This window comes from Dermacentor albipictus, chromosome 1 (assembly GCF_038994185.2).
Source record: "Dermacentor albipictus isolate Rhodes 1998 colony chromosome 1, USDA_Dalb.pri_finalv2, whole genome shotgun sequence".
Classification (NCBI taxonomy): domain Eukaryota; kingdom Metazoa; phylum Arthropoda; class Arachnida; order Ixodida; family Ixodidae; genus Dermacentor; species Dermacentor albipictus.
In genome coordinates, this window is record NC_091821.1 from 338,711,955 (window position 1) to 338,733,987 (window position 22,033).

The window sequence follows — 22,033 nt, forward strand, 5'->3', positions numbered from 1 at the left end:
TCACGTTCACGTGAGAAGTATAACCACGCTGAATTTTATAACGGATCCGAAGTAACATGCGCCGGTTCACTTTGCAATCTTCGCGCTCTGACAGTACAGCGATGGCCTTCACGAGCTATATATGTAAAGTGTCCCTATGAGGTTATGAAAAAAAAAAATGTTCTAGCGTAAGCTCAAGCGACACTAATAGCACATTCAATTAGTCGTTGTGGAGACCTGCTGCGAAGTGTCAAAGGTCGGTTAACAAAGCACCTAAGCTTTATCGTGGCCGTAAGCACTCTCCACGGTGTTGACAAAGACGCAAAAGCGCTAATTCGGCGTCATTGTCGTATTGCACGCACATCGAAGCACTCCGACAGCGCTCTCAAGCGACCGGTCAATATGTGCCACAAGAGCCACTGTCTACTGGTGGTGCACCCATGACACATGTTCGCCGGCGCGCACTAGCCGTCATTTACAGCACTTCACTGGAACAGACCAACAAGCTGACAACGTTATCTTTAGAAGTTACCATCTTTTACCCTCCGGATATCGTGGTATATCACCAACGGAATGTTTAAATATTATACAGGGTGTTTCAGCGAACACTTTCAAAAATTTTTAAAGGCTGCCTGTGGTCAGATGGCAGAATTCTAGTTCGTGATCTTATCTACTTGAAGAGGCGGACATTACCAGCACAAAGTACAGCAAAGTACCAGCACAAAATTGAAATGCATAAACGACTAATTAACAGAAATCATTAATTAAGTTATTGACTAATTACCTTATGACCCGTATTGCAGTTTACAAATTCTAGCCGTGGAGTTCGCGAGGTGAATCCACTTGGAATGAATTCTCAGGATGACACCCGTTCTCACATGTTAACTCTCCAGCTTTGCGGAGAAATGCATTGGCGTTCCAGTTACTTTCCTAACATAACGTCGTTTTGTGCACTGAAGCACACAAGTAACTGGAACGCCAGTGCATTTCTCCGCAAAGTTGGATAATTAACATCTGAGAACTGATGTCATCCTGAGAATTCACTTCAAGCTGATCCGCCTCGCGAACTCCACGGCTAAAATTTGTAGAGAGAGAGAGAGAGAGAGAGAGAGAGAGAGAGAGATATGAAGAGGAAAGACAGGGAAGTTAACCAGATAGGGGCCACAAGGTAAATAGTTAACTACCTAATTAGCGATTTCCTGTTAATCAATTGATTATGCATTTCAAATTTCTTGTGCAGGTAATGTCCGCCTCTTCGAGTAGACCAGATCATGAACTACAATTTTGCAATCTACCACAGGCCATCTTTAAGAAATTTTGAAAGTGTTTGCTGAAACACCCAGTATAAATATGACGTAGAGCAACCAAACTTCTCTCTCCCCTCAAGGTTGCAAAGCGATCAGCTACGAGAATTGGTTCCTTCACCCAATCTGGCAGGTCAGGCTGCCCAAGGGTGTCTGTTTCTTCAAGCCCGTGACGCAAACGAGAACCGACACCGGTCCCACGTGCAGTAGACGCACGCATAGAGTGCCGAAGCGATGGAGACTTCGTTTGTCGCACTTTTTCTCCCGACGCGGAGGCGCACCTGCGGTTGCTTCCTACAACGCCGACGCCGAGAAATTCTTTTTTCTGAAACCTCAGCCTTTCGTGTTAACGGTTTACCCCGAATACCTTTTTTCCGAGAGAGAAAGAGAGAGAGAGAGAGAAGCAAATGTATACCGCGAGCCTTCGCAAGATCTACTTCATATAGCGTTTCTGATGAGCCTATGTACCGCGTCGATTAAGGGGGCTTTAACAAATTCGAAAGTGGGGCATGCAAGCGCATTCGCGGGGAACAGCGAAAGTAATACCGACGGTTCCCGAGTGTCCTCTGTCTGCGCGTGCGTGCGTGTGTCTGCATGCGCGCGTTCTCGCGTGTGCGTGCGAGCGGGTGGGCGGGCAAGGGCAACTCATATGCATCTGCACTTTCTCCCGCACGCGTTCTCGGCTCCATAACGGGCCCGCGGCTTTGCTCCCTCGCGCTTCTCATAGTCATCTCGATCATCCTCGATCGAGCGATATCGTCGCACGGCTCCCGCGTCTCCGTACAGCGAGCGCTCCTCGTGCCACTCTTTTTATAAGCCTGTCGAGTGCAACGGCAGTGGCGCGGAAAACGCGCCGCGATTGCTCGAGAATGAGAGCTGTTGAGTGCGCCGAGACCGTGTTACGATCGCTCGGGCGAGCGGTGAGCGGCATGAATGTAGCCCTATAGACGCAAAGGAGCTTAGCAAGAGCAGTCAATGGGGAGGGACTACGGAAGGGCTTATGAGCAAGCAATCCGAGAACGATAACTTGCAGTTATTACTTTCACCGCTTCCGATGCTCCTTTGCTTCCGCAGTGAGGGAGAAAAAAAAGAAGGACGCTTTCGTCTGTCTTAGCTTAAAAGAACGCGCCGTAAAGCGAGACCGATGCTTCGTGTCATTCGACCATCCGTACACGCTCCATGGATGCACGCCGAGTCCTAGTCATGGAAACTCTGCGCCCGTTTGCTTTTTGATGATGTTTAACGTTGAGCGTTCCTTTCCTTTTGTCAGTAGACGTTCATCGTTCCAAAAATACGACTTCTGTCTGCTGTTAATGCATCGATTTCGCTGGAGAAGCAGGAAGGAGTGCAAGTTGATCGCTGGCGGCAAATAAGAAACGGCGAAAAATAGTGATGCAAATCAATGCATTAGAAAGCGTTTTATACTACTCAGACTATATATAGCGTGTGCGGGCACAGAGAAAGTGGATGATCTTTTAGCGATGAGGCTGCTTCTCACTTCAACAACGGGGACAGACCTAAAAATATGTTGAATGGACGTGTGAACATGTAAAAAAAAAAAAAATTGTTCGAAATTTTTTTTCCGGTGACCGTTTTTCCACACACCCATAATCAGAGTTACAAAGTTAAAGCTCGGAGCAACGTGGCATTCATCCAACAACAAGCCCGTCTACACGAGCCTTTTAAGTTTTATAAGGAACAACGATCTTTATAAGTTCGTCTAATTCCTAGGCCCTCAGGTCATGAAAAGACGTTTTTGCCAAATGTCACTTCGTTTTTTATGAATACGTTCACTCACTCATGTGTTGGCACTTTCTCGACTGCTGTCAAAGATTTTATAGCGAAAACTTATTTTCTAATCAAATTACGCGCGCGAAGCGAATAGTGGTATATGTTCCGAAATGCACGCAAACGCCAGCGATTACGCTGGAATTTACGATGAGTCATGCATCACGACGAAATTGAGTCAGAAGTACACGAGCGATTGACCCGCAGATCAGATTTTGACGACCGATGACTACACAGTTATCGTTATGTTTTGAGTGTGGTTCAAGCTCGCCCAGTAAGGAATTAAATTCTTAACTCAGAGTTCTGGCCCTACTTTGTTCTTCACCGTCACCGCAACATGATGATATACTAACCGCTTCTTGTTGGCAACCTAGTCGACGGGATGTCCGCTGTCCACTATATGCAACGTGCATGATGATATGAATAATGTCCCTTGCTTTAGCGCGAATTTTGTGTTAAGATATCGTGGTAGGTGACACTAGCCTCACAGCAGCAATTGGCTTTGTGTGCGTGCGTCCGTGCGTGCGTTTTGCGTGTGCGTGTGTGCGTGTGTGTGGGTGTTCCTCCGTCGTCGACGAAAAACTTGAGTAACTACCATTTTGTGGTGCGTGCGTGCGTTTCATTGTGTGTGTGTGTCAGTTACTCTATGCCTTTCTCGACGCCTGCCGCAGAGCTGGAGCTTGCCGAGCGCTGGTACGGAAGATCTTGCTGCCAGCGAGCCCGACTGGAGGGATGCCGCCGGGCATGCCTGCAGGTAGGAGGGAGACCTGCGCTCCATACAGAATGTGGAGCTTGCTGACTTAGTCTTTATGCATAGAATGCTATGAGCAGGAACTGATCACTCTAGTGTTGCTGTAGTAGCAGTTCACATATCTAACAGATCCATTCGTTACTTTTCCATCTGAAGAGCATAATCCAGATAAAATAAAAAGAAGAAATCTCGTCGACACCACATGGTGTGTACTTGAGTGTCGTCGACGGGGCGGTAAAAACATTCATGGGCTACACCTTAAAGAAGAATTATGAGGTTCTACGTGCGAAGACCACGATCTGATTATAAGGCACGCCGTAGTAGCCCAAACTGTGAAAGCCCGCCGGGCGAGTAACTCAAAAGTGGCGAGGATGGCCACGCGACAGGCATAACTCGTGGAATTACTCTCTTGTCAGGATATGTTTACTTTCTCGTCGCCTTTGCAATTAGGCGAATGGTCGTTTAATTTTCTTTCCATAGACCCACCGAGGCCAGACGTGATCGCGGGGAACGTCAGTACTTCTTCCTTACATTTTAATCTTGATCTCAATTAAGTTTACTTCTGTCTTGAACCTTTTTTGTCAACAGCATTACAAAAGGGGCATATATATATATATATATATATATATATATATATATATATATATATATATATATATATATATATATATATATATATATATATATATATATATATATGTGTGTGTGTGTGTGTGTGTGTGTGTGTGTGTGTGTGTGTGTGTGTGTGTGTGTGTGTGTGTGTGTGTGTGTGTGTGTGTGTGTGTGTGTGTGTGTGTGTGTGTGTGTGTATACATATATTTCGAGCACCTCGTAAACTAATTCTCCGCGTTGGTTGCACGCAGGCACGCTCAGCGGACGACCTGGAACCGTGGTGCCGACGAAGTGACGAGCTTGACCTGCAGGTCTGCCTTGAGGGCCGTAGCGGTGAGTGCTTTTAATCAATGCACCTTTTTACGATGTGGTATGCTCGTGAGTGAGTGAGTGAGTGAGTGAGTGAGTGAGTGAGTGAGTGAGTGAGTGAGTGAGTGAGTCAGCGAGTGAGTGAGTGAGTGAGTGAGTGAGTGAGTGAGTGAGTGAGTGAGTGAGGGAGTCAGCGAGTGAGTGAGTGAGTGAGTGAGTGAGTGAGTCAACGAGTGAGTGAGTGAGTGAGTGAGTGAGTGAGTGAGTGAGTGAGTGAGTGAGGGAGTCAGCGAGTGAGTGAGTGAGTGAGTGAGTGAGTGAGTGAGTCAGCGAGTGAGTGAGTGAGTGAGTGAGTGAGTGAGTGAGTGAGTGAGTGAGTGAGTCAGCGAGTGAGTGAGTCAGCGAGTGAGTGAGTGAGTGAGTGAGTGAGGGAGTCAGCGAGTGAGTGAGTGAGTCAGCGAGTGAGTGAGTGAGTGAGTGAGTGAGTGAGTCAGCGAGTGAGTGAGTGAGTGAGTGAGTGAGCGAGCGAGTGAGTGAGGGAGTGAGTGAGTGAGTGAGTGAGTGAGGGAGTCAGCGAGTGAGTGAGTGAGTGAGTGAGTGAGTGAGTGAGTGAGTGAGTGAGTGAGTGAGTGAGTGAGTGAGTGAGTGAGCGAGCGAGCGAGCGAGCGAGCGAGCGAGCGTATGGGTTTGGGCGGGCTTGGGCGGGTTCGTTCATGACTTGAGCGAAAACATAGCAAAAGCAGGACGTAAGAAGAGGTCAGACAGCAGCACTGTAGTCTTTCGTTGTCTCACGTCCTGCTTTTGCGCTGTTTCCGCTTAATTTTAAAAGTCAGCTCTAGTTTAATAAAACTTGCTCACAGTACTCACATGCATGCTCGGACAAGTAAAAAGACTGTACTGCAAGATCACTCGATAGCGAGGAAACTGAGAGAAAATGAGAACCTCTTGGTTGTCAATTGTCACTTGCATGCAACCGTACAAGCTGGCAGACCCAGAGCGCTATATTTTAATTGTAAACGCTATTATAGCGATTAGCATTGTTAGCCCACTTCGCCCACTTTGGCGTGCTGTCCGCTATCCAGCCGCTAAAACATCGCTCTCAAACAAAACATGGAAACTAACGGCGAATGGAGCTAGACAATGTGGCGCCGCTTGTACGAAGACACAGAGAGATCTAATGAAAAGCTGGAGATGCTTGCCTGGCCGATGGCCCGCGTGGCATGCTACTCCATGCGTTGCCTGGGAAATATACAGTGGTCATGCCTGTGTACTGTCTAGAGCAAAAGTTTCTTCTAACCACAACCGTGCAACCTGGAATTATTTCAATTTATTGCCACGGGGTCAAACAGGGGCACGTAGGCTGTACCACTTGACGCCCAGGCGTACATGCCTATGTGTTGACACGTACGCCTTAAATATGATATAGATACGTGTCAAATGTGTACGCGAGATTAGTGGTGAATTTAAGTATTTTGGATGTTCGGATATGCGTTGCGCTTTACTTGCTTGATTGGTGCGTGCATTCGATTTATTGTAAGCGTTCAGCTTTCTCCGCTTGTGAGCATTTTACATGTCATCGTACACTCGTCTATATCTCGTTTAGTTGTAACTTTCTTCGTAATTATGCGTAATTTGTTGCACCTCAGTTCTTTTGTTTTAATGACCTGTACCCTCGAGAACCACAGTATAGAATGTCCAGGAGGACCCTTAGGGCAAACAAGAGTATAGTGAAGAAGAAGCGCTTCTGGGTTGCCACTGTGTACGCGACATCAGAGCTTGCGTTTTTGCCGGAATCTACACGACAAAATGAAATGTACTTCAGTACGAATGATAAATGTTGCATGTGAATGATAAACGTGAATGATGAATGTAATGATGAATGGTTGGAATCATTCAGTGCCGCACCAGAACCTGTAACGAATCATTCATTCCTAGGACCTCTCAGGAATGGAACCACCTTCCCAGCACAGTTGTCGCAATCAAGGACAACTCAAAGTTTCGTTCGGCCTTATCAGACATCATTACTCCCGGATGCAATTAACTAATCACATTTGTTGTTTATTGCTGCTTTGTTTATTTACTTGTGTATGTTTTTTTACCCACTCCGCTCTGTAATACTTCGGTCTTGAGGATACAATAAATAAATAAATAAATAAATAAATAAATAAATAAATAAATAAATAAATAAATAAATAAATAAATAAATAAATAAATAAATAAATAAAGAGCTGGCCGTGGCGCGCGGCGCAGGGTTGGGCGCCCTGGAGCGTCCGGGCCGGCGCGGTCTCGAGAGCTGCTGCTCGCTGGCCGGCACGGCGGCCTGCCGTCGCCGCGCGTGCAACAGAGCGCAGAGCGAAGAGCAGCAGCAGCAGCTGAAACGCGAGAACGACAACGGCAACAGGGAGCTGCGGAGGCTGCAGCAGCACCGGCAGGAAGAGGGCCAGCCGTGCGCCGAGCCCCAAGTGGTGCGCTGCCTGCGGAACGTCACGTCGACCAAGCAGCCGAACAGTAAGCGCACTCGCTGCGCATGGTCTATAGACACGTCCGTGGACTTCCGCGAGGGACCGTTCCACCTGTCGCTGTTGTCCTCCTCTGCGTATTGAGGAAACCGTTAGCCTAGCTCTCATCAACCGGAAGAGGCGTCCGATTGCTAACATACGGCGGAGAAAGGATGAGAACAGCGTAATATATAGATGAGAGAGAGAGAGAGAGAGTAGGTAGGGAAGATGCAGTCATCTTTTTCAGGCGTGGAAGCAGCGTTAAGCAGTCAAAAGCGTTCGGACAGGTCAGTCATCCCTAAGAAGGTCAGCCTTTATTGAGTTGTAGGTTGACGAAGGAAATTCTGTTGCATCTTCTGAACGGCGTGTGGGTCGCTTTCGAGTGGCCCTGGTGTGTTTGAAAAATCGGAATTCTCTCTGTAAACCAAATAGGAATCAATATTTTTTCTTGCGTTAGACAGCAGGCTTTGGTATCACACGAATGGGCTTTTTTTGTATGAATATAAAATATTTGATAAAATTATCGTTTGCGTAGACTTACAAGTGCTTAAAATTGAGCGGGTGTCCTACCCTATACGCGGCGTCATTTCTAACACCCTATGAGATATTAAACCTCAGAGTGTTTTATTGTGTTTTAATAATTTTCTTCTTAAAGAAATTTTCCTCAACAATGTTACCTACGTGTAGCCAGTTCATTGAAGATTGAACGGCGGAACAATTCCGGCTCTCGGCATGGATACCAAGTGCGTGATAACGGTAACGTCGTTGTTGCGCGCGTGCGCAGAGCTTCACTGCTGCTCACAAGCTCCCAGTGGACAATGTCGCGACGCCTGCCTTCGAGTGCTGCGTCCGAAAGAGGCGGCGGTCGATGAACCGACTCCTGAGGAAGATGCGGTGGATGCCCTTCTAGCAGGGGGATGCGCCGCGCCAGGTCTGCACGTGAGTGATGCCGCGTCCCAAACTTGCTGTGACGTCCTTTGCTAGTTCCGAGGATAATTAAAAACTTCGCAGGAAGTCCCAAGCTTGGTCTTCATGGCGGTTGGTGCGGCAAGAGTCCCGCATGCGTCCCATAACGACAAACGTGCTTTAGTAAGCTTCACTGCAATACACATCTGTATTGCGTTGAGCTGATTTAGTTTGCGAAATTAAATGTAATATCGGCAAACGAAAAGCCTCTGGAGTGACCTGAGATTACACGAGTAAAGCGGGTGGCGCAGGATGTTCAGGGCACACAAGGGGCAGCGGGAGGACCACAGCATACTAAATAATAACGCATTGTTCGCGCTTAATACTTGCGCAAATTGTCACTCTCCTTCGCCGCATTTCATTCTGTGTAATTTACCGCATTACACAACTGTACTGCGGTGACGCCAATCTGAAGTGTCCGTACGTATGACCCTTATGACCACCGTGCCTTTAATGCTCTTCATTTGAGCTTTTTGACAGGGAAGAAGAAACGGAGCTGAGCAGGTCGTCCAGTGCGTAGAACAGGTGACCTGTGATCTATTAAGATGTGATGATTAATGAGTGATGCCGAGAGAAGGTAAACTAAGTCGGGGGTGGCAGAGAATGAGACAGAGGGTTTTCCTTGCATTTCCTCTCCTTGCTTTTTCCTCGTTGAGATTTGTTGGCATCGGCTTGTGCGGTACAGGTGCAAATTGGGCTCACCGGTAGGGTTTCACGCTGCAGCAGGCTTAGAGTGCGCCTGCGCCGGCGGCGGCTGCTGCTGCTGTAATTGCTTATAGGCACATTGAATATGTTTGTATTTCACGCATAAAACCAAGAACAGTTGCGTCTCCTTTATTTGAGTGGTGGAATGATTTGCCACGGCTATTGAAGCGCACGGTTTGGCGTGATCACATTTCTCCTCCTCCTCTTCCTACCACCACCAGCGGTAGGAAGCAGTCGAACGTGCCATAAGGTACTTATCAGTTCGAAACAATTAGCTGCCCGTCAGAGGCACTTGCTGAAAAATGGATGGCTTTTATGATGCGATATAGAGAGGTATTGATGTCATGGTGGCACTATTCGTGTTTTCATATATATAAACCCTGTTTCTTCAAATAAAATTTAGTTGCAACTTAGCGCCTGTCGGTCGTACATGCTCTTCTTTTAGTCCGCGTCGTTGCAGCGCTGTTTTTCTTCATGTTACACCAACTCGGCCACATCAAGCTTCTGCTGAGCTACTGTCCTCACCACAGATACTGGGAACTAAACGCTGGCAAATATGACAACGTTACTATTCACCTATGCACACTTGTCGCGTGGCCTCAGAGATTGCATATAGAGTACGCTTGTCGACAGCTTATGACCGCGCTGGGTGCCATGTGTTCCCGAAAGGGGCGAGTACAAAAACGTACCCACGCAAATATTCAGAAGAGGAGGAGGTATGTGCCGGCTGCAGGAAAAGTTCGGAAAGACTCAGTAATGTCAACCTTTCAGAAGCGCTGGGTTTTAAAGCGGATGGAAACGTTAATCAAGCATAAAGGCCAGCAAGTAAGTCAGGATTATTGGTGGAGGAACAAAACAGGGAAAGGATTGGTAGGTCCGAAGTTGTTTACGCACATGTGCCTATAACATGTGCAATACATAGATATAGGTTTTAATGAAAAGAGAAAATATAAAGGAGACGATGCGCAATATGATGGAGTGCTGTGTATATATATATTGCTACGGCACAATATGTGCGATCACGAAAGGCCAGCAGTGTGAAGACGACGACGACGATTTAGAAGCTAGCGCGGGCTGTTGCCTCTTGGCCAAGCGCAGCGTATTTTCCTTGTAAATATATTTGTACATAGCTTGTCGTCTGCGTCTTCCTACGTAACATATTTGGTGATTGCCCCCGACTTGCCCTCCGAGCACGCTCGTGAACTCTACCGCGTTCTGTTTTCCTACCACGATATTTTTGACTTTAACGATCGTCCTTTAGCCCAAACTACAGCTGTCAAACATCGCATTAATACCGGCGATGCCCCTCCTATTCATCGCCGCCCGTATCGAGTGTCACCAGCTGAGCGTCAAGTTATTCACGCAGAAGTTCGCAAAATGCTTGCCAAGAACATTATTGAACCGTCATGTAGTCCTTGGGCGTCACCGGTTGTGCTGGTAAAAAAGAAGGATGGCTCATGGGGCTTATGCGTGGATTATCGGCACCTTAACAGGGTTACCAAAAAGGACGTGTATCCCCTACCTCGGATTGATGACGCCCTTGACTGCCTCCACGGTGCTCGCTATTTCTCCTCTATTGACCTTCGCTCCGGCTATTGGCAGATTGCCGTGGACGATCTCGACCGCGAGAAGACTGCCTTTGTAACACCCGACGGTCTTTATCAATTCAAGGTGATGCCGTTCGGCCTATGCAACGCTCCTGCCACTTTTGAACGCATGATGGACTCCCTTCTTCACGGTTTCAAATGGTCCACGTGCTTGTGCTACTTGGACGACGTTATCGTATTCTCCCCAACGTTCGCTACGCACCTCGAGCGCCTCTCAGCAGTCCTGGACGTTTTTCGGCGAGCCGGTCTGCAACTCAACGCATCGAAGTGCCAATTCGGCCGTCGCCAGATTACCGTCCTTGGACATCTCGTTGACGCGAACGGAGTGCAACCGGACCCAGGCAAGATCCATGCTGTTACGCACTTCCCTGTTCCGAAGTGTGTCAAGGATGTGCGCAGCTTCATCGGCCTTTGTTCGTACTTCCGCCGTTTCGTGAGGAATTTCGCCGCCATAGCACGACCACTAACCGACCTTTTGAAAAAAGACGCTCCTTTCCAGTGGGGCGATAACGAGGCCTCTGCATTCTCTCATCTAATCGACATTCTCACAACGCCTCCCGTTCTGGCCCATTTCGATCCTTCTGCGCCTACCGAAGTCCGTACTGATGCCAGCGGTCACGGAATTGGAGCAGTACTGGCACAACGCCAGCGTGGCCACGACCGTGTTATCGCTTACGCCAGCAGGCTCCTCTCACCCGCGGAGCGCAACTATTCCATCACTGAGCGTGAGTGTCTGGCCCTAGCTTGGGCGGTTGCGAAATTCCGCCCATACTTATATGGCCGATCCTTTTCCGTTGTCACAGACCATCACGCGCTTTGTTGGTTATGTTCATTGAAAGACCCTTCCGGAAGACTTGGTCGCTGGGCCTTACGCCTCCAAGAATATTCGTTCTCTGTCACCTACAAATCTGGCCGACTACACAAGGACGCTGACTGCCTGTCTCGCTACCCGGTAGACGAGCCTGCCGACGCCGACAGTAGTACCGCCGACGGCATTTTCTCTGTGTCTGCCTTCGCTAACATCGCCGATGAGCAGTACCGAGACCTATCGCTGCGAGTACTCATCGAGCGTCTGCGCTCTACACCTACCGACGCATCCGTTCGCCGATATGTCCTCCAGGGCGGCATTCTGTACCGAAGGAGCTTCCTCCCTGATGGCCCTGATCTTCTTCTTGTCGTGCCAAAACATCTACGACAGACTGTGCTCTTTGAGATGCATGACGCACCCACTGCAGGACATCTTGGGGTAACCCGCACGTACGACCGCGTCCGCCGCCGCTTCTATTGGCCTGGTCTCGCTCGCTCCGTTCGACGCTATGTTGCTGCCTGTGATCGGTGCCAGCGTCGGAAGACACCTCAGGTGCTACCTGCCGGTCATCTCCAGCCGATCACCGTCCCTGTGGAACCGTTCTTTCGTGTTGGATTAGACCTGCTCGGTCCCTTTCCCACGTCATCCTCTGGGAACAAATGGGTAGCCGTCGCGACTGATTACGCCACCCGATACGCTATCACTCGGGCTCTCCCTACCGGCTGCGCCACTGACGTCGCGGACTTTCTCCTGCGTGACATTATCTTGCTTCATGGCGCCCCGCGACAGCTGCTTACTGACCGTGGTCGAAACTTCCTCTCGCAAGTTATCGCTGACATTGTGCGTTCCTGCTCCATTCAACACAAACTGACTACTTCATACCATCCTCAAACCATGGCCTGACAGAGCGGTTAAACCGTACTCTTACCGATATGCTGGCCAAGTACGTTTCCAAGGACCACCACGACTGGGACATTGCCCTTCCTTACGTAACATTTGCGTACAATTCTTCCCGGCACGACACCGCCGGATTTTCTCCCTTTTATCTACTGTACGGTCGCGAACCTACCTTGCCCCTAGACACGGCACTTCCTCCTGCTGCGGTCTCAACAAGCGAGTATGCGCGCGACGCCATCGCCCTCGCCGACCATGCACGCCAGCTTGCCCGTGCTCGACTTACGGCCTCACAGACCACTCAGCAGTGTCAGTACAACGCCCGCCATCGTGACGTACAGTTTTCACCTGGTGCGCTCGTGCTCCTGTGGTCGCCCTCTCGTCACGTCGGACTTTCAGAGAAGCTTCTTTCGCGATACACAGGGCCCTACCGCGTGCTGCGCCAGGTGACGCCTGTGACTTACGAAATTGCTCCTGTGGGCTCAAGCTCGTCCTCTCCTGTGGCATCTAGTGATGTCGTACACGTCAGTAGGCTCAAGGCCTACTACACTGCTTCCGAGTCCGATCTTTAGTCGCTCCGGGACGGCGCTTTTGCAGCCGGGGGTAGTGCTACGACACAATATGTGCGATCACGAAAGGCCAGCAGTGTGAAGACGATGACGACGATTTAGAAGCTAGCGCGGGCTGTTGCCTCTTGGCCAAGCGCAGCGTATTTTCCTTGTAAATATATTTGTACATAGCTTGTCGTCTGCGTCTTCCTACGTAACAATATAATACCAGATTAGTTGAATCAGGCTTGGTGATTATCAGTCGCCGCACTGTTTCGAAAGAGATGACAATAGAAATCATCATCCTCACCCTCATCTTCAGCACTGTTCTCTCGTTTGGGCACTAAAACACACAAGGGTTGTCCAGAGGCTAGTCCGTGTGCCACCCTTGCAAGAAGAGGCTTCATGTACCTACATCTTGCACTAAGTGTAAAGAAGCCAGTGATATAAAACTCTTCATCAGGTCCTGCATGAGATTATTTTCTGAAAGGATGAGGCTTCTGGGCAGCACGGGACGAAGAGGGTTTCCTCGCGAATGTGAAGAACACTTAGGCTTTCTTTGTTTTCTTTTTTTCCGGAAGGGCCGCGGATAGGGAGAAAGGAGGTGTCAAGCACTCGGCTAAAATTTCTGCGAAAGGATGAATCGGTGGACTCGTTTTGACCCACATTCATGATACGGACAGAGACGCTCAGACGGACAAATTGCCGGCCAAGCCTGCCTTCATTGCAGTTAACACGACCACTATACCACCGGCTTATCAGGCGCCAGCTACGATTGTTCTGATAATGCCGCGAGGTTTTGCGATCCACTATTTTACCTTTGATCTCTCTCACAAGTGGTATATCTTGCCGGGCGCTTTAGAGCGCTTTAGAGTGCTCTCGCGGTGCGGTTTACATTCGGCTGGTAAACGTCGAGCGCTCGGAACACACTCGCTTGGTTCATCTAGAGCGTCGCGTTCCAGCTCGGTGCACTCGGAGGCGCTCTTACCTTCGAGCTGGGGGCGCGACCGAGATCAGACCGAATTACGGTCACGTGGTTCCTCCGATTTCTCTGGGCGTAGAGGAACGTTCCGCGCGAACAGCTTTTTTCTGGCTCCAATCGCGAGAGACTTGCGCATCGGTGAGAACCGTGTCGTAGGGCAGTAGGAAACAGTCGAATGTGCCATACGGTATACCTATCACTTGGAAACAATGCACGCTGTGCCGCAAATACCGCGCATGGCTTCGGCCTAGCACGAGCTCTTTCAAAACGTCTGTGTTACTCGGATATGTTGCAAGCGCGGAACTGATGCCCAGTTTTGGTGCAGGAGCGCCTGTGGCAGTGTCTGCTGGGATGGCGCAGCGGGCCGTCCTCGCAGCTGCTGCCGGCTGACGGAGCCAAGTTGCAGTGCTGCCTCAGGGCCGCCACCATCGAGTGCCAGAGGATGTGCCTACGGGTGGGCGCTATGCTGTGTTTTCCGGCACCGTGTTCGCTTTACTTTTATGCGAAGCATATTACGAGGGCTCAACCCAGCTCCTCAGGCGCGGCGGTGACCATGAAATCACGTGACACCGTGACGTCACGACAGAGGAGAAGTGGCTTTGGCTCAACTCTTGCAAGACGGGCTGGGTGGGAATCGAACCAGGGTCTCCGGAGTGTGGGACGGAGACGCTACCACTGAGCCACGAGTACAACGCTTCAAAGCGGTACAAAAGCGCCTCTAGTGAATGCGGTGTTGCCTTAGAAACGCGCTGTTTCTAAGGCGTGCGTCTCTTGCTCAGGCGCACATTTCGTTGCCGCGCCGAACGCTGCTTTGCTCGACGCTCACCGCGTCCAATGCGGGGCGCGTAGTCGCTGCCCTGTAGCCCATTGTCTTACACCCCTTGGCGGGTCGACGGGAACGCTGTCGCGTTCCACTCTTGAAGGCGAAGAAGTAATGCATGAGTTGTTTCTTCGTCTAGCCGAACCAAATATAGCCAAGCAACAGCAGTTCACCAGGCTAAACAGTGGTTCAACAACTAAAATAAAGGCTAGTATGCTTCGCATCCTGGGCTTAACCTTACCTAAGCCACAGCCATTTTTTCATTTTTAAGCGCGTGAAACGAAATAACTGTGCAACCTTGCGCGCATTGCTTATCTCGTACTTTCAATAGCATCTGCAAATGGTCGTCGCTTCTTGTTCGAGGACGTGACTGTTCCCACGGCCAGCATTGTCTATAGACTTCATATACACAAATTTTAATATTTATAGACGTATGTTTTAGCTGTATTAAACTCACACACACAAACACTTATATATATGCCCTATCGACAGAAAAGTATATTTTCTTTGGTCTGTTACGTACTCGCGTCTTTTTCTCTTCTATAACATTGCATTTGTCTCTCCTTTTAATATTGTTGGCGGTGATAATCAATCAATCAATCAATCAATCAATCAATCAATCAATCAATCAATCAATCAATCAATCAATCAATCAATCAATCAATCAATCAATCCTGCAGAACTGATTCCCACCTGAAAATCGAGAGACGTTAGTCGTTGATGAAAGATATATGGTAATGAGTCCATTAGTGTTATTATTATCAATCATGTAAAATTAAAATGTATGTAAACAAACTACAGAGAGAAAGCACTAGGTCAGAGTAGATACATATGTGCAACTGAGCGGCTTTCCACACTTCACACACATGCACTTTTTTCCACTTTGACAGTTCCAATGTTCACGCATTAATACTTTCTGAGCTTTCCATAGTCTATTGGCTTCAGAGACATACATCTGTTGATTTTGTATGGACTGCATTAGTAAACTTTGATGGGAGAAGCCATCGGTAAGCAAACATTCACGGACCCAGAAAATAGTTACACTGAAAGAAACAAACAGCTTGTTCGGACATCGTAGGCGCTCGAAATAGCCATGTGCACTAGCTCCATCTTTGCCTCTGAAAGTGCATCGCAATTAACGGCACCAGTTCGAAAGAGGGAAAAGGTCAGGCCTAGGGGGTAACCATATGCCCTTCTCTACGAGCTGCGCAGGATTTTGTTCTGCATAGCCTTCACCTCACGTTGTTGGCTTGCTCGCCTGATTGCGCAGGCATACGGCTCCGAGTGGGAGACTTCGTGGGAGACGTTCCACGGCCGCTGCCGCTACCAGCCAGCCGAAGCGGCTCTGAGGCAGTGCCTCGACGATGGTGCGTGTTCACCTCCTGCGTTATCCGCTATGGTGTCACGCACTCAGTGCGTAATCCTGCTGAGCACGACGTTGCAGGTTCGATTCTCGACGGCCGTACTCGGATAGATTGTGAATGAAAAAACAACAAAAACGCTCGTTTAGTTAACCATAGGCGCACGTTAAAGAACCCCGTGTAGTCCAAATCAATTCGAATGCCATTTGTTACTCTAATCTTAAACCCTATACTTTGATTTAATCTTCCGCACAAGTGTCTTTTGTTTTCCACCTGCATATGTGCGGTGACAGTTCAGTCCAGTTAACAATTAACTGCTACACAAAGGTGAAATATAAGCGCACTCGAATCACCAAACTTGGCCAAGGAAGTCCAGCAGTGTATAGCATGCATCGCAATAAATCGTCGATTCTAAGAGACGAGAAGCTCTATGTATACGATGTGTTCTCTGCTTTTAGAAACCGCTACAAGCTATACTTTAGTGGTTGTGGTGTTCACCGCGAGATTCAATTTGAAGGATGCAGGTACGAACCTTCCACGAGGTGTAATGACTTTAGGGACAATCGAAAGCATAAAGATAACGCGAAAAAGGACATTTTAAACTCACTTTGGACGTGGTAGCGTTTTCATTCCAATCGAGAAACGAGTGTTTACAACAGTCCACTTGATCTGGGATGGACGTTGTTCTGCGTTTAGCTTTGTGGCCAAGCGCTTAGAGGTACATTATCGCCAGCATTCGCCAAAGCTGCTCACTTTAGTTCGTTCATGAAACATTATAGGTAATATTGGTTTGCTCAATAACGTTGGCACCGGGACCGAAACTACAAATCTGCATGTTGTCAGCCAAGCGGCCCGAGCTACGTCAGCACATCCCCGAACGCAGGCTCGCTCGCCAGGGCACACCTCATATGCAGCTTTTGCTTTAGCACCAGATTAGTAATAAACAAGTCATACGTTACGGTGATTCGACTCGCGCTTAAGAAAGGAGAGACATCCATGAGAGGGGTCCACAGAGAACTATGTACGGCAGGCGCACTCCTAATCACAAACCCGGCTGGTAATGACTCAGGGCTAATGGGACCTGCGGGCAATATTTTCTAGGTTATGGAGGTGTACGGGTGTAAGTTCTTTTGGACGCGGTTTTACTACCCGCGAGTAAGTGTAGCGTGGCTTTGCTACGCTAGTTCCACACACAAAAAAAGATATGCCTTAAAAAAGGAAAAAGAAGTAATGGAACGTGGGAGGCGTGGCAGACGCTTAAAGTAAACAAATGATTAAAGGAAAGAAAGAAGCAGCACGTGGGGACGTCACAGCAATTTGCTATATTATCTGCGACATTTAGCGCCGTAGGAACTTCGTGACCATCACTTTTTGTAATACAACCAAAGTAGCACGAGCGCGTTGGGACCACTCAGAGGATACGTTTAGTTAAAGATGGTGGCATGACGGAGGGGTACCTGAAACTATTAACGGTGAACCTTTTCCAATTATTTTCTTGTTTGCCATAAGATTATCTAAGTGAACATGCATGCGGCAAGCACCGTGTCAGATAGTTGTACGAAGCTCAAGGCGTTAACTGTGGAGAGCGGTGGACACCATCTTTAGCACACAGGGACAGCCCAGGAGACCCATTGCAAGTGCGCTTGAAGACTGGGTTAGCAAAATAGTGCGATGCATAACCAGAGAGTTGCAACACCCCAGATTAGGGCAACCTTAGCAGACTATATAACGATTCACTTACCGTATTGTAACGTCCTAAAGCAAAACCGTGGCTACGAGAGATGACGTGATGTGAGGCTGCGGGTTATTTTTGATCACCCAAGGGTTACTTACCGTACACCTACATCGAAGTTCAGGGCCTCGTATGTCCCTCTGTATTACGTCCAGCGGAACAGGGACGCCGCAGTTGGGATTGTCGCCTGGTGCTGCTTGTGTTAGCGGATAAACGAGATATCCTGCCAGTCGTCGTGACAAGTGCATTGTGTACTAATACCGATAAATTAAAAAAAAAAAACTCATCACACAGCGTAAGATGACATGGCCAAATTACACGCGGTTCTCCTTTGTTGTATCATTTGGCGAGTTAAGAACCTTCTAACTTTTTTTTTTTCGACGAAGACGAGCGCTTACCACACTGTCCAAGGTAGTCTACTTTGTTTTCGGTCGACAATGTCCACAAGGCAAAGTGGAGGTAAACAGGTGAAGCGGGTGTGGCGCTACACCGTGTAGATTCTGCGTCAGGGCCTTGTAACATTGTGCACCAGATAACATCGACAGGATTCATAATCATATCGGAAGGCCGTGAAAGCATTACTACGCTTTTAGCAGTCCACCACCCCGTGTGAACGCCTACGATGGGAACGCCTTCCTGGTCCTCAATTGTTGTTTCTCTCTCGCTTTATAACCCCCCTTTTCAGCTCTTGTGCTCAGAAGCAAACCGGAAACCCCCGTCTAGTAAATTTCCAGGCCCTCTTTCTGGGGATGCCCGAAAGAGTAATGCGCCGTATTTTTCATAGTCCCAAACAAAGCTACCAAAAGAAGGCTCCATTGTTCGCAGCAGTAATGCTTTCTGCGCATTTGTCGTTAATAGCACCGTCAGTGGGCCGTAGGGAGCTGCTACAACGTTTGGGACTTGCCCATTCTGATCCAGCAGAACAATACCCGTTGTGAGTCTGAACACAAATAAACAACTGTGAAATTTGGTTGGATGTATGGTGCTTCCGAAAACGCCGTTCATAATACTGATTTAGTGTTTTCATGCTTCCATCTCATAACGCCGCTCAAGGATGCGTTGCACGGAGCAAGATTTGCAGATGGGAACGCGTATCTCACAACAATAACAAGGCGCCATGCACAGAAGGCGATCCCGTACTACATGTGCGACTAGTTTTCACGCTCCATTAAAGGACACTAGATCGAGAAATAATCCGCAAGGAGAAGGAATGCTGGCTTTATTGAGAAACTGCAAACCCTCTGCCGACGAGGTTCTTCACGGCAGAAGATGAAACTTGGTGTTATTGCGGCGAAATGCATTGCTTGCCAGAATCCGGTGCTTCGCTTCACGGCCACGGCTGATGGTGGCATGCCCATTGAAATGGGCTGACATCCCCTAATGGTGTCGCCTTCGAAACGAAATGGCGACAAATAGTCACCTAGCCTGCTTGAGTTATTCAGGCTTTGCTGTATCTATTACAGTCTAAAATTTTGCCTACATATATTTTTTTTTAAATTTCTTGAAGTTACCTATGCCTGTAACGACCCCGGCTGTGCCAGTAAGGACGAAGCCTTCGCACGACGCATCACGACGCACAAGGGCGGAGCCATTTACGGCGTTTTTCTCGTTGCGCGACATTTCGTAAAGCGAGGGGGTGAGCAGATAGCGAGGAGAGTTCGCGGCGTTCTTTTGGGCACGGTGAGCACGACGAGCAGGATATTCGTCGAATCCAACATTAATAACTGTTCTTTGTCAACAACAAAGAAGAAGAAGAAGAGTAGGTTTACCCTTTTTGGTAATGCCTCCTAAATAATCATCCTTATCATCCTCATCATCCCATTTATGTTCGCTGCAGGACAAAAGCCTCTCATAGCGACCTCCATTCACCCCTGTCTTGCGCCAGGTGGCCCCACTTTGTGTCTGCAAACGTCATAATTTCAACTCGCTCCCTGGTTCTCTGCCTTGCTCCACTGCGCTTCCCTTTTCTAGGCACCCATATTGTAATTATAATAGAACACCCACTATCCTCCCTGAGTATTATTTGCCTTGCACAGCTCAATTTATTTCTCCTAATGTCAACAATAGTAGCGGCTATCTCTGCTTGCTCTCTAACCCCCACCTAACGTTTTACGCTCCATTTAGCGTTGCGTGGTTATTAACTTCTTCTCAAGCTTCCTTGTTAACCCCAAGTTCCTGCTACGTATGTTAGTGCCAGTTGAATGCAATAATTGTGTAAATTTATTTTGAAGAGAGAGAGAGAGAGCGAGAGAGAGAGAGAAATGTTAAATGTGAGGCAGGGCGGTTAACCAGGAGTAAGCCCGGGTAGCTACCCTGCACTGGGGAAGGGAAAGGGGAGGGAAAGATTAAGGGATGAAGAGAAAGTCCGCTGTGGATATCGCCGGCCGTAGTAATACTTTTCTGCTCTATATCACAGACGGTGCTCAGTCCGGATCATAGGCGGTCACTCAGCCTACAAAAATCGAAACAGCGCTTTTTTGGTCTTTTGTAGCTGCGATATGCGAGGCCACGATCCCAAGATCTTGTTCAAGGTGAATGGTTTTATACCCAACTGATTTAGAGCTTTGCAGAGGTCATACTTTTAATTTTCAAAAAATGGGCTGTAGCGCCGTAGGTGTTCTATAATCTCCTAGACATCGCAGGCATTGCACTCAGCGCTATCGGCCATTCTACTCAAACATGTACATGCATTGTTGAATGCAGCGCCCAGGCGTATGCGGCACAGCATTGTTTCCTCTCTTCGCAGAAGCCCGGGTAACAGCCGCAGTTGCATAGATACGTCGAAAGAATGCAATCGATGCTGAGTAAATTCAGCTTTGTGCCACTTTTCCAAAGTCAAACCGTGCGCCAGCTTGCTTAAGTTTTCTTTTCAAGGACAGCGGTGAGCTGTCGGTCGCGTATTGGTAATGCCTACCCTATGCGCACCACCCCAATTTTCTTTCTTTCTGCCCTCCTAAATACACCTCCAAAGGGAAACATTATTGCTGCCGCTTACACCGATCGCAGTGGACGAGCCGTGCGAGCTGGGTTGCGGAGGACCGCTGAGCTTCTGCGCGGACATGGGAGGCAGGCCATGGTCGCTGTACCGGCGATGCGACGCCAGCGCCGACCGCGTGGCGTGGGAGAGCGCTCGGCTCTGGAAGCGCACCGGTCCGCCGACGGCTGCGCCATTGGGCAGCGGCGGGGGCGCCACGCGGGAGACCGCGACGACGGTGCTGGGCGACTGTCCCGCGGACGCGTGGAGGATGCTCGCCTGCACCCTCAACCTCAGACCCTGCCACGCCACGCACCACTCGAGCACGCTCTGCAGGTACACGTGCACGGTGCCTGGAACTCGCGCTCTGCGTTGACGGCGTGACAAAGATCTAAACGAGGCGGCCCATGCGTGGTGCGTCGTCTGTCCGCCGCTTAACGGTGCCCACGTACGTATTTCGGCACGTGGCAGTGTAAGCTAGTTACGAGCTTATCCACAGTCCACAGAGCACATCCGTGCTCGGGAAGCAGGAAGCGGTTGAATATATTCAAATGGTCGCCGCAGCCAGACGAGAGGACGTGTCAAGCTGAAACTTTGCGGTAACAGAGTTGACTTTGTGTGTATATTTTGGTTAAAGCAGCAATAGATAGAGAGAAAGAGAGAAACGAAGAGGGAAACTTAGGGAGGTTGACCAAGCACGTGTCCCGTTGGCTACCCTACACTTGGGGAGGGGAAAGGGGAAGAGCACATAAGAGGGAAACGTAAGAAAAAGAATAAAGAACCAGTTATTCGCAGAATCAGTCGCAGAAGAATGCCCGCTGTCACAAGCGTGCGTACAGTCCAGTGGCCTTAGAAAAGTGCAGAATGACTTGTTTTTGCATGCAAGAATGCATAGGCCATGGTCCCAGGATCTTTCCCTCCGACAGGGCTCTATTATCTTACAAATTGAGTTTAGCTTGTAGTGTATGCGGTTGAGTGTCAAAGGATGGGCAGTGACACAGAAGGTGCTATGGTGTGCCATCGCACCCGCAAAAATTTTACGGCTCACTGTTGGCCATTCCTACTAGGAATGAATAGGCGTTTGTAAATGCGACGCCTAACCACATGCGACACAATAAAGTTGTTTCGCGATGGGGGGGGTTCAACTGGCAGGCGAAGTAGTAAGTTAGGGTCGAGAGAGTGCAAGCGTGAGTTAGTGAAACCCGAGGAATTACATCGTAGTAGTGTGATGTGGTGAGCGAGTGACTGAGATTGCCGCGCAGCATCCGCTGTTGAGAGTGGTATATGAACCCACTGATGTTTTCGATGAGCCGAGCGCGCAGCTTCATTTGCGCTGTCGTTGCCGACAATTCTGCGATGGCTCGGTAACCAGTGAAATGCAATGTCGTGTCATTT

General features: G+C 48.8%; 1 protein-coding gene across 3 annotated transcripts in view; it reads left to right on the plus strand.

Annotated features, from left to right (window-relative positions):
• Nucleotides 1-22,033, plus strand: part of Reck (Reversion-inducing-cysteine-rich protein with kazal motifs) — a 58,274-nt gene that overhangs the window by 19,843 nt on the left and 16,398 nt on the right. For 2 of the 3 annotated variants that reach the window (XM_065432188.2, XM_065432103.2), the window contains exons 2-8: nucleotides 3,743-3,825; nucleotides 4,686-4,767; nucleotides 6,994-7,251; nucleotides 8,026-8,180; nucleotides 14,077-14,205; nucleotides 15,842-15,938; nucleotides 20,671-20,974. In XM_065432188.2, the coding sequence (XP_065288260.1) occupies nucleotides 3,743-3,825; nucleotides 4,686-4,767; nucleotides 6,994-7,251; nucleotides 8,026-8,180; nucleotides 14,077-14,205; nucleotides 15,842-15,938; nucleotides 20,671-20,974 (1,108 nt within the window). The remainder of the gene's footprint in view (nucleotides 1-3,742; nucleotides 3,826-4,685; nucleotides 4,768-6,993; nucleotides 7,252-8,025; nucleotides 8,181-14,076; nucleotides 14,206-15,841; nucleotides 15,939-20,670; nucleotides 20,975-22,033) is intronic. The other variant, XM_065432249.2, reaches the window with a different exon arrangement.